Here is a 12,704-nt window from a genome sequence, read left to right on the forward strand (position 1 = left end):
ATGGATGCCCCTGTTAGTGACGACAGGTATGGCACGGGATCTAATGATTCCGTCAATTGTCTTTAAACAGGCTTGCTAAAATGTGTGGCAAAAGCGGCTCTTTGAACCCTTTGGGGAACCATAGGGGACAAAAACATGCCTTCGAACGCACCGTACTGAGCTACCCCATATTCAACCTAGGAGCATACTTTAACCTCGCTTGCGGTCTCCCTGATTCCGAAGCTCTGCAACCTCCGCTCTTCTATATGACCACCAATTGACTTGCAAGAAATAACACGCAACGACAATCAATTTTTCAGCGTCAACAATCCCGGTCGATAAGGTAGAAGGTCGTACGTGGGTTTAACATTGGGGTCTCGTCCCTGGTATAAGAACTGCAGATTGCACGGGTCAATAGACATAGTTTGATCTGGGTTGTTGCGAACCAAATCGCCGTGACTGATATCATTCGTCCAGGTAGCGCCGCTGTTAGCCTTTCCAGCAAAGGGCTGGCTCTCCGTACCCGCCTGAACATTCCACGAGCCGCCGAGATTATCGGCCGTGAAGGAGCGGAAGTAGCGCCCATTCTCACCCCTCGCCTCAACAATCATCAAGTACTTGTTCTGACCTGAGACTGTGTAGACTTGCACGGCTTCAAATAAGTTTTCGGGGGAATCGCTCAAGACGACCTCATACGCGCTGCCAAAGGACCCCGGGAAGTTACCAATAGGCATGCTGGCGCGGTAGATCTTGCCGTTGTCGTCTGCGAAGAAGAGGTACATATTCTCAGAGTCACCAATAACGGCCTGGTCGAGGGCGGCCCCGTTAAAGATACTACCAGTGAAAAGCGGGTTCTCCGATGACCAACCATTCGGATCGGAGGGATCACTCGAGGTTCGGTATGAGAAGGTGGTCGAACCCCATTGGTAGACGAGGACCCAGGTGGACTTGGGGGCGAAGTAGAACAATGTCGGTGCGACAGCAGAATTGATCATTTGATTCTGGCTTGCCCATTGCATTTGGGACCAGTCGCTAAAGAGGCCAAAGTTCATCGAGTGATAGGCGCCCGATGTATCGGCGACCGAAGCATATACGAGATGCTGGCCATTGTAAACCACGTTGGTGAAGTCTTTGAGCGAGACCCAGTCTGACTTGGGCTGTGCTAGCGGGCCAGTTGATGTCCAACTATAGGTTGATGGGAGACTGCAGCTTGCCACGACAGTGCCTACCGATGCCAGTAGCAAGGCAACGGATGACCGCAAGACTATCTTCGCCAGGGGCGATCGCATGATAAGATTATGGTGTTTGAGAAAGTGCACTGGGAAGCAGTTAACGAGAGCACAATAAACAGGTTAAATACCTTACCTTTAACCTGGAGGTAGCTCGACAGTGGACTTCGACTTCGACATATCCGAGCGAACAAATGCCTCAGTCGCATGAAATCATTGGCGCAGTCCAATATCTTAGCATTTCAGCAATCGAGATCTTCACGGCTATTTTCCGACTTGACCTTTTAACTGGGGAATTTGTGGGGAACAGTCCGTATCACAAAGTGGGTCGCAATCCCTATTGCCCGCCGTAGTCGCAGCTATTCCGTCGGGATTTTGCCTTCCCTGGAAACGTCGCCGAGACAGGATTTGTGATGATCTTTGAGAATAGCGTACACTCAAACACCTTGAAATATGTCTGTGTTAGTATATTATTCCCCTCGTAAACTCCTAGGTTAACATAATTCACGGCCGAGCGGGTTACCCCAAAACACCATACTAAACACGATTTTTCAGGTCACATTGTATCAAACGAGAACCTAGATTTATTAAACATTTAACAAGATGGGATGAAATCGTATATGCTAGTGTACACTCTGACGAATGAGGATCAGGTGGAACCAACCCAAACAAGAGGAATTGATTAATTAAGAAACTACAAAATTGAGCATGGGCGAGGTCACGCTGAGTTGTCCTCGCTAACAGAGGCCGGATTCGGGGTTGGAATGGCTGAATTCCCCAACGTTAACGAACATCATAAACTGTATATAAGCGTAGACACTTGGCGAACCAACTAGTTGTGGGCGTAATACCGGGTCCATTTTTCTTTATAGGAGTTCATTTCAGCGGCGTCATATGAGTCGCTCCTTACCACCGAGATCTCCCGAACGAGATCGTGTCCTTATACTATAAGATGAATCGTAGATCGTCTGGTAGCCGTAAGACAGAAAAGTAATATTCTTGGAAAGAGCCCTTCCTATTACAGAAATCCGCTCGTAGTGCACACCGCAAATCGTTAACAACCAGGGGAATTCGAAAGTGAGTAATCGAAGGGTTCAAGCAACTCAGTTATGTGTATCAGAAATCGACCCCCCAGACTACGTTTCTATCAGTTGGGAGAATTCCATTTGGCCGTCTGCACCGGATTAAAATAAATAAGGATGTATTATCGCCGATCGATCGGCCAAGCTACGCCCCCGCCCCCTCTCTGGTTTCACACGGGTTCTAGGAGAATAATCCTACTCGCCTTGCAAATCTAACCAGTCGTCGACCCTTCAAGTAGCGAGGACCGATTTTTCGTCGCTCTCCCGCTGAAACCTTAAATCCGTGAGATACCCGAAAAGTGACAGCTTCACACACTCTTCCCAGCACGAAGGCTCAAGTGTGGTCGATACTATGAAGAAATTTCTCAGGCCAGAATTCCCTCGAGCTTGGTCAGATTCTCTTCTAGAATTTTCTCGGTTTCAATCGCATCTATCTATTTCTCCCCAAGCTACCAGTTCCATGGTTCTTCCCAACGGACCAACAAGGCCTTTCGGGTTCGTTTCCAGTCATTGCGCCTTGGCCAGTATCGCTAAGTGGACCTATGCTAGCGCCAGTATCAGCAAAAAAGGTGGGGAGGATAAAAAGAGCTTCGATTGCCTGCAAAGAGTGCCGAAGACACCGGACAAGGGTACATTTTGCTCATACTTTTTTTTTCGGAACCAGCCTCACAGCCTGTTTCCTGTTCTCTTCTGACCTCTCCTATCAGTGTAAGAATGGTCCGCCATGCTCAGAATGCCAGAGGCACATTCGTGAGTGTATTGTCGATCAGTCCTCTGATCAGCACCGCAAAGCCACCCAGAAAGAGGCCCAAGAGAGACTAGAATACTACCGCACATTCTTGGCCGAAATATTAGAGATGATTCGAGGTAGCAGCATCTTGTTAACATGATCCGATCGGGAGCGTCTCAGCAAGAAATGCGAAATATGATTGCCAACTGCTTGATCAGGGGCTCAAAGCCAGAACCAGACGATCACCTCGGTGGACGCTTCGAATTGACCCGACAGGACGAGACTGACATGTTGGGTTCTGCACAAATAATCTCTCTTTCATGGCTACAGTGTGTGTATGCAAGCCGTCATGTCCATGAAATCACTCCTCACTATCATCTGACACGTAAATCCCTCGAAATATACCGACAGCCATTGAACGGGTTTGAAGGTAACAGACTTTTACCTCTTCACCTGGCTTACTGTAAATGCCGCAGGGGTATCTTTAACTCAATGCCAACGGGTAGCATAATCCACGACCGAGAGGATCACCCCAAAACCCCATACCAGATGCGATTTCTTCAGTCATGATAAATCAACGAGAAGATGCTCTGGCTTGATTCAAGTACGCTATGATCTCTTAGCATAAGAATTAGTACGGCATGTTTTATATATTCAAAAAATAATTATTATAAACATTCCCAAAATTACGCTCCGATCGAGCAATGTGGATATATATACTCCGTACTATAGTTTTAATGTGGTTGCCTCACAATGCCTAGCGTCGCCCGAACGTGATATATACACCGACATTACTGACGGCTTCCTCCCTCCTCCTACAACTGCCTCACCAAAGTCAATTGCTTTTCTTCTGCGAGTAGCTCGTCATCTCTCACGCATTTTAGTCCGATTTTATCCTCCCGCCTTCCCTCTGTATATATAATCCACTACAATACAGACACATTGCCTCCTTATACCGGAGCGCGGATGGGCCCTTTCTGACGCTATGGTCTACGACCGCAGCGACAGGTGACCCGTTAGGGCCAAACTATACTCTTCTTGCTCCTATTGACTGTGTGAGGTCACCAATAAATGGTAATTTTTGTAAGGGGCCGGTCACTAAACATGCCCGGATATCTCGGGCGAGATTCTACCCGCTCTGCTACACAATGCGATGCTTCTCGAAGGCTCGACACCCTGAAGTAGCGTTGACGCAGCGTCGGTTCCTTCGAATTTTCCTTTTTCGCTATAAACTGTGGGGAAAATACGACCTAGGGGCTCCCTCTCCAGTTTTATCACACTCATCTCTCGCGTCAGGAAAGCCATGTGTACGGAGTGACGAGTTCCCCTGAGCACACTATCCCACCTTTTTGCCCGGCGGATCCGGAGTATGCCCTTTGGCCTTTTGGGAAATTTCGTCCGTCCTATGAAGAAATATTTAATATCTAAGAGACCGAGGCTAACCTTTTGAGGGTCCGACTCAATATCTATGCTTGAACGTGGCATGGCTAAGACATCCCGAAGGCTAACACCATAGCAGCCCCACATAAGGCGCTTAGGCAGGACTGTGCCGTGTCTTAGAAGAGCGGAGAGCTCAAGGGATTTGTTTTCCCTCGAATTTTCATTGACGAATTCGTTCCAAGCCACTTAGCTTCCTAGGCAATTTCAAAGAGGCCTAAAATCCCACCGCAAAAGGACTACGCCACTTCAGTCGAAATCCAAGTCATATCGTGATGCCAGTATGAGACATTTCGGACACACTCCGTGCCGAATAAATTAACCAGCTATCTCTCTTGCTCTTGAAGAGGTTTCCTCATGATAGGTAAGCTTTGAATCCCACAGTTGTTCCTTTTTATCATCGCGGCTAATTTAATGCCGGGTATGAGGTAGATCGGGAATATCAGCCGTATCAGATAAATTGGGCGCAGATTATTCGCAAGAGTATGTCGATCTCTCCAAAAAGGGGTAAAGAGCGAGCGAGTAGGTGAGTTCAGGAGACATTCTCAGATTTATTATTACCTGCGATCATTCTTGGCTCTCATTGGGTTCTACAAAGTATATATACCGTCTCTGCTTTCTATTTCGTCAACGAGGGTGCCTTCAGATCCGTGATCAGACAAAAAGAAAGGCTTGTGACAGTCACAATGAATTGGTTTCATCGTTTCATCTCCACTTGTTTTATCCTCTTGAATGGGGTTTGTCGCCCTGTCTATGGCGCCGACTCAGGCAGTTACTACTTCAAGCACTTCAATACTTCTGGAAGTATCAATCCATGGTATAACAACGACAACTCGTGGGGAGTGTCTGCACCAGGCGGTACCGGATTTGTCGTGATGGTTACCGGAGAGGACTGGGGCACTTGGTCGCCAGTTCATACTCTGCCTAAGAAGATCAACGATCTTAATCCCGGACACAAAACCTGGTTCAGCCAGACCTCTGCCCCTGCAGCAGGCCATGGATATGATGCTTGGTAAGACACTATGCCCCTGGACACTGGATCGAGAACTCATTCAATTGAACGAAATAGCTATGATATCTTCATTGACCCAAGTTATGCGCCAACTAACCGCAATGGGAAATATGAGATCATGATTTGGGTAGCCCATCAGCTCCCTAATACTCCTCTGTCCGACCACTACGATGCGAAAGGTGTCGCGATTCCGTGGGCACAAAACGTGAACCTTGGAGGCAAGGCATGGGATGTTTACTTATTCCAGTACGTTATGCTACATTTATGACAGCCTTTGACACTGCTAACACATAGTCAATAGTTGGCCTACCGGCGATCTGACTATGAGTTACGTCGATCCCACTAACTCAGGTTGGTTCTCAGGCAGTCTGTCTCCATTCTTCGAGCATGGCATTAGCAATGGATGGTATAGCGGGAGTGACTACTTGACCAGTGTTATGGCAGGTTGGGAATTCCAACAGGGTGAATACACGGCTAGTTCGTGGGGGGCGGTTGGATTCTGATGTGCGACGATGGATGGGAAATAGTTGGCTGTGAATCTGTGAATTGTCAAGTTGACTTCCCAGGTGAATCTTTTTGAAATCGCTTGTCTTCAATGTGTTTGTGATCGAGCATATTCAGCATTGGACCGCCGACAAAAGCGTGCACCGGCTGCAGCCGGCACTTGGAGAAGGACGTTGAACTTGTTACTTGTTATTGAACCTGGATCGATTGAAATAGCGCCGATTAAGGACAATACGGCACTATAAAATTGAAACGCTAATATTGTCTGGAAGGCCGAGAGTGATCTTGTGAGCGGCCCCCCTTAATCATGGGCAAATTGTATTGCGGGATGTAGGCTATATTGCCAACAGGTTCAATTCAACGTTTGTAGCGATTAGTTTCCCCAAAACGCTCTATCCTCCTGAGACACGTTAATACTAAAAACCCGATTGCCTATAGTCTGGGTGATTAGATCTAAGTGCATATAGTCAAATTGGAGGCGGGAGCGACTCGGCATTAGTCTTTGCGACCCAGAGCACTTCGGAACAGAGTTTTAAAGAGGAAAACGATGATTCTTTTTTGCCAGCTGAATTGCTCCTCTTGGTTGCGGAATTTTCTGGAAGCGAGAGATATTAACTCATTGGCCAGATCCAACCGCCGGTTTTGTTCTCTTCTTAATCCATACCTATACTCTATTGTCAATTGTAACCAGCCCTGATTGCGGTTTCTCAGCCCCTGATTCGTCCCTTGTGCGTGCTCCCGCCTTCGTAGGGTTGTGGCCCGTAGACGGGTGCCTGCATTGTTCGTCGACCGTTATCAAACGGACCAAAACTCGACCTGTCTACTGTCGAACATCTTGCGACGCACCCACATCGTGGAGTGTACTCCGTATAGCTGGCCTCTACACGAAAACGCCCCACCATCGACACCAACCTAAAATGCGCTAAGCCCCTTTGGGAATCTAATGTAGAGCTGAGGTTCTGTAAGTAGACTAGCGTCTTGTATTAAACAGCGGAATACGCACAGTAAGATTCATTTTCCCATTAACCCCGCTCGCACACCACTTCCCTTAGGACACACACACCTATTGCATCAGAAAGCAGCAATGGCTACTGAACGCCAGCTAAATCCGCTCGATGAGGAAAATGACCGCCTCATTAGAGCGGGTAGGGAGAGAGATGGCGATGACCGTTTATGTAGATATCTACCAGATATTTGATAGATATCTGGCAAATATCTGCTTACTTGACTTGTATATTCCTTCTCTTCTCGCTCTCTTATCAGTCGGTCGTTCTCCTCATCAAGCGCACTCAATTGGCCGTGCTGAGAAGCCATTTCTGCCGTGTAATGAGTGGTGTGCGATTTTAATGGAATAATCAAGGAGGAATCTTACTGTGCGTATTCGTCTGTTTAATACATTGCGCTAAGCCTGTTTCGGGAGCTGACCTCGAGAATTGCTTCCGAAAATGGTTTAGTGCCTTTTTTAATTCTCGATGGTGGATCCTCCAACTCTAGATACCAGCTATACACACTCTCGATGGTGGGTCCTTCAATAATAGATACCAGCTATACACTCTACACTCGATTGGACTGTAACCTGAAGCAGTGTGGGGTGATGGGGACTTGGCGGGTTGAGTTTAATCTCATTGGATTAGATCGTATGGAGAATGAATTGGCAATTTACTCTCTCCTCGTACACTAGTAAGAACAACAATTATTGGCAACCAACCTACAGAAAAATAGCACTCTATTGTGATAGCAAGATGTTGTCATTAGGCTAGAGATAGAACCAGGCCGAAACTGTGCTCTCTTGGCACTTGCAGATCCATTGAATTCTAACCCAGGATTGGCCAAATGAACGGCGAGGCTGATTTCAGCAATTGGCGAACTACCATCGTTTGAAGAGGCTGAAAAAGCCTCTTTGCGAGCTGTTCCTTCAGAAGAGACGATCATCCTCCATGTATCCCTCATTGCAGACAAAGGGGTATTAGATTTAGAGGATGGCTAACCTCACACCCCCTTTTGAATAAACTCACACAGGGGCCGGTGGATTGGGGAGGGGGCGTTTGAGATCAGCCATGCCGTATTTATTTTTCGGCGTAAGTTGCGCACCACCCCGCCAAATACGTCCCATCCCCTTGTCGGAGGCATCACTGAGAGAGCGTCGCAGCCCAAAAGTCGGGGTTGCAGACTATTTTCCTCTGAATTTTGCCATTAGCGGACCCTCGTTCTTAAATACAAACGGCTCATCAAAAATTCATCCACAAGCTCAACATGCCCTCACTGCTGGGCCTCCCCGAGGAGGTCCTCAGCCAGATCGCCGAGCAGTCGCTGTGCCTCGGCGCTCCAGACGCTCCAATCAACTCGAGGCGAACCTTTCGCATCAAGGAGCGCGTCTTTCATGAGCATGCTGAGAGGGCAGCGCCCGTCATACCGCTCTTATTGACATGTCGGCGGCTCAACGCCATCGCAAGCTCCCTCTTGCTGAGCAGAGCCGTCTTTAGTGTATGCGACACGCGGGACCTGCGACACCTGGTCGAGTCCATGGGAGGCTCGACACTTTCACAAGTGAGAAACTTCTCAGTGATGCTGTACTCAGACGACGACTATGAGCACGACCCGCGCGACGATGAGACCGCCCAAGAGGACATCGAGGAAGCCACAGAGTTGCTCGAGCAGTTGCCGTCGAAGCTGCATCGCCTTTGCTTGCAAATGCCCTTTCACTCATATCCCCCTTTTTCGTACAATAGGGGAACGGACATACGCCTTAGGCAGGCCATGGACAAGTTCGCCGGGTTGGAGGAGCTGCGGCTCGACTTCTTCACGCACTACGTCCATATCGACATGTTCACCAATATGACCGCCAACGCGTACGCTACGTTCCATGAATGGGTCGAGCCGCCTGCGCCCAAGTTCCCGCTCCTCCGACGTCTCCACCTAGAGGGATGTTTGACGCCCCTTCTCGGACCCAAGGGGCTCGCGACAGCCCTCTCCGAGTCCCAGCTACCGTGCTTGGAGGCGCTCATCTTTGAGGGCATATTGCACGACAGCGACGATGAGGACTCCCTGGTGTTCGAGCCGGAGGCCCTCACGACGATGCACCCGCTGCACGAGTTCTGCTGGGTTCCGTATGACTTTGACGAGGGGATCCGCAAGACACTGGGCAACCCGCACTCGCCGCCGACGAGACGGCATTTAGATGAGCTGAAGGCGCGTCACGGGGCGACTCTGCGCGTGCTGAGGATCGACTTTGGGGAGAGGGAGTCGTGTATGGGGCCGTGGGAACTGGATATTGACCAAGGGTATTTGGACGAGTTTAAGGAAGCCATGCCGAACTTAAGTGAGGTTTCTCTCGAGATGGGCAACAGCTGAGTCGGAGTCGAATTCGAGTTCGGACTCGAATTCGGCCACGAGCAGCAACAAATTCCAGAGCTGTGGAGCTATCTAGACCACGGGTACTGTTGTCCCAGCACTGAAGGATATTGATTTATAAGCACGCCTGCGTTTCCCTAGTTCCTAGTAGACAATTTTAGAGCTTCACAAGAGCCAAGTTCAAGTCCTAACCCAGCGAGATCGTGCAGCAATCTCCCATCCGCCTTACGAAGACTTAGATGACACAGCCTGTGTAAGATCACAATGCAACCGGCAAAGATGCTTGCTCTTACAGTACCACCGATTTTCGAAATCAGTTATACCTCCACACTCATGCGATTTTGTTTCCCGGAAAAATAATCCGAAATGCGCTAATCTACTCAGGCTACCGCATTTTGATTCTAGCAGAATGCTATCAGTAATGGCTGTATTCAGCTGGAACGATAACATGAATGATCGATATACTACAGTACCGTAACATCTCTTGGAATCTCATTTCTGGCAACTGGCATGATCGCCAGCGGTGTTCTTGAACGTTGGTCGGAACATTATTACTCCTAGGTCTGCCACGCTTGAGATATGATTGTACAGAGCCTACCAACAGGGCAGCAAGAAAACATTCAGTGGGTCGGACAACTTCCACTACGCAGTACATAGTGTAGTGGGGGATTCGATTACACTTTATTCTTGTTTTGCTGTTGCATTTAGTGATTTGAGGAAGTGATACGAGGACCGTTCTGTTTGAATAGCTTGCACTGCTTTGGCTATCTCGCTTGTTCATGTTGGAGGAATAGGGAGAGACTACTCCGTACAAGGACACTCATTCAATACACACACGAAAACACTCATCTTTCGGGTTTGCTGGAATCTTATTCTATTCTTCTTTACGCATGATCTCTCCCGTACAGCTACGTGCCGTCACTCTGCTGAGGTTGGTTGTTCTCTCTTGCCTCAACCTGTATTGGTATGATCAGACTGCTTGGAGCGATTCTCCTGTTTTAGCTCTCAAAAGTATTGCGTCGACCTACATTACTAGCGGTAATCAAATACTACCGAATACAGTAGATTAGAACACACTACTCCTAACTTCCTGTATGCTTTTTTCTCCTCATCAACTAACCTACCAACATGCATACCGAAACGGCAGTTCGCGCGCAGGTCATTGCACTCAGGGCCTTCACTACTAAATCAAGTAGCGAAATTGACTGGTCTATCTGTCAGCTCGGTGAACCGCATATACGCGCGAGCTATAGAGCGGGGGTTTAACTCACACGAAGATCCTATGATTCATGATCGTTATGTGGAAGATAAACCACGTTCTGGAAGACCAACTAAGCAGGATGCCCTAACCAAGATATTGTTATTTCGAAAGTTCGATTTGATCGATATGGACGGGAGAAATCCTGTGCTGATCTTGCTGGTGATCTTAGCAAGCTTGGGATCGACATATCTGCCGAAACCGTTCGCCGAATCCTAAAAAAACGGCTTTCGGAAGACCAAGCCGACTCGGAAGCCTGGATTGACACCGGGGATGAAGAAGGCTCGACTTGAACGGGCCTTAGAACGTCAACACTGGACTATTGAAGACTGTAAGAATATAATCTGGTCAGACGAAACTTCGGTTATCTTGCTTCATCGACGAGGTGGCTATCGAATTTGGCGAACTCCAAGTGAAGCTTACTCTCGATCCTGTATGATAATGAGGAGATTCTACACTCCTCAAGAAACAGTCTTTGACTTCTTAGACAATTTTGACTTGACTCCTTTCTCCTACCTGATTGACAGGCCTCTACCCTGACTTGTATGTTCCAATGTGTGACGAAAAGTGAATGTTATTTCCCAAGCTCCGGGATTAAAGGATAGAAATCTGTAAGACATCCTTCACGAATGTAGAGGTTAACTCCTGACATCAAGATCCAACCCTTCCGTGACAAACCTATGGCAAGTCGAATTGAACAACCTTCATCCGTATCGCAAATGCCACGAGAACAAAAACTCATCCGCATGGCGTGTAGGAGGAACCTGGAGCTCGTCGTGAAAATAATCATCATTATTGGTCATCTTCTTGATCTCCACGAACACTTGCTGAGGTGCAAAGTCAATCCATTCGGTACCGAAGGTGGCTTGACAGTGAAGTAGAAGCTCTCGCTGGGAATAAACAAACGTTCAGCCTTAGCGTTGCTCTATTCTCAAGACGCCAACTATGTATCTGAGATTAGTGATGTACACAACCAACCAAAAATGAGGCGCGCAAACCCATGAAGTTGCCTAAGAGAGACAATTGATTAGGCCGCGAAACATACACCATATTGTACAGAAAAATGGCATTTGAGAAAACTAATGATAAAATTATTATTTTTTGTGTTTTCACACCCCACCACCCCTTCAAACAGTTTTGGAACGCTCGCTTCATTCTTGTTCGCGCGATCAAAGTTCTCATCGAAGTCAGCTGCGTCCAGGATGGCGTCGGAGACTCGGGTGGTGGATCTACCCGAGGAGAGCCGCTTTTGCTGGCATATCTTTGCTGCGTTGAGCAAAATATCAATCTCGCCGGCATTTCCAAAGTCAGGTCGATTTCGAGCTCGTTCTAGCATCTCCGAGACCACACGATGAGCACGGTTGGTAACACTTTATCCCTGTGCTTTGAGCTTAAGATCCAGAATAAGATCCAGCTCTTGCTTGGTGAAATCTTCAAAGACAAATGCCTGGTCTAGGGGAAGCGCCGGCTGAGGCCAGGGTTGATATTTTAGAACATTTGCTGTATTTAGTCTTTGTAACCTAGGAGCAGAACATACCTGTTATCGCCGGGTGTGCTCTGTACCTCAGCCACGATGGTATCAACAACAGCACTCCTGAATTAGTTACTTCTGGCCCCTGTACCATCCGATATTCCTCTAGTAAAGAGACTATAGGCTTCGTCAATAACGAGAACCTTTCCTAATGTAGCCGCGAGAATCCCTTTCGTGTTTTTCTTGGACTCTCCTATCACGCTGCCCACAAAATCGGACGGATTCTTCACGACCACTGCACGACTAGTTAATAATATAACACTAAGGATCAAGCTGTTCTGCTTACCTTCACCACTGGATAGAAACCCGATATCCACGAGTATCTGCCTGTAGATCTTTGCGATTGAAGTTTTTCCAGTTCCAGGATTCCCAAGGAAGACTCGAATAAGACTGTACTCTACTAGGGGTTGTTTATTAAGCTCACGTCGATAGTTAAACTACAGTGTATCCGTAAGGGCTTTGAGTGTCTTTTTTACAGCACCCAGTCCGATCATATCTTGCAGTCTTTGCTATGCTTTGGATGATTTCAGTGCTTGTGATAGGTCTGGGCTAATTATATCCTGCCTATCTAAGAAAAAGTCGTTAACTAGT

At 47.7% G+C, this 12,704-nt stretch overlaps 4 protein-coding genes across 4 annotated transcripts; 2 read left to right on the forward strand and 2 right to left on the reverse strand.

The window, feature by feature from the left end:
- Positions 1–287: 287 nt before the first annotated feature.
- N7473_006663 (uncharacterized protein) lies at positions 288–1,268 on the reverse strand (the record flags this gene model as incomplete). The annotated part of the gene is made up of 1 exon (XM_057152603.1): positions 288–1,268. One exon carries the CDS (start codon positions 1,266–1,268, stop codon positions 288–290), a length of 981 nt encoding a protein of 326 aa, XP_057006941.1.
- Positions 1,269–5,143: 3,875 nt separating this feature from the next.
- Positions 5,144–5,972, forward strand: N7473_006664 (uncharacterized protein; the record flags this gene model as incomplete). Its single annotated transcript, XM_057152604.1, has 3 exons — positions 5,144–5,469; positions 5,527–5,715; positions 5,771–5,972. The coding sequence occupies 3 exons, from the start codon at positions 5,144–5,146 to the stop codon at positions 5,970–5,972; spliced, it is 717 nt and encodes a 238-aa protein (XP_057006942.1).
- A 2,254-nt stretch (positions 5,973–8,226) lies between these two features.
- N7473_006665 (uncharacterized protein) lies at positions 8,227–9,324 on the forward strand (the record flags this gene model as incomplete). Its single annotated transcript, XM_057152605.1, has 1 exon — positions 8,227–9,324. The coding sequence occupies one exon, from the start codon at positions 8,227–8,229 to the stop codon at positions 9,322–9,324; it is 1,098 nt and encodes a 365-aa protein (XP_057006943.1).
- Positions 9,325–11,609: 2,285 nt separating this feature from the next.
- Positions 11,610–11,918, reverse strand: N7473_006666 (uncharacterized protein; the record flags this gene model as incomplete). The annotated part of the gene is made up of 2 exons (XM_057152606.1): positions 11,610–11,661; positions 11,698–11,918. 2 exons carry the CDS (start codon positions 11,916–11,918, stop codon positions 11,610–11,612), a joined length of 273 nt encoding a protein of 90 aa, XP_057006944.1.
- Positions 11,919–12,704: the final 786 nt, after the last annotated feature.

This window comes from Penicillium subrubescens (genome assembly GCF_028828155.1).
Source record: "Penicillium subrubescens strain IBT 31985 chromosome Unknown utg000005l_segment0_segment0, whole genome shotgun sequence".
Lineage (NCBI taxonomy): Eukaryota > Fungi > Ascomycota > Eurotiomycetes > Eurotiales > Aspergillaceae > Penicillium > Penicillium subrubescens.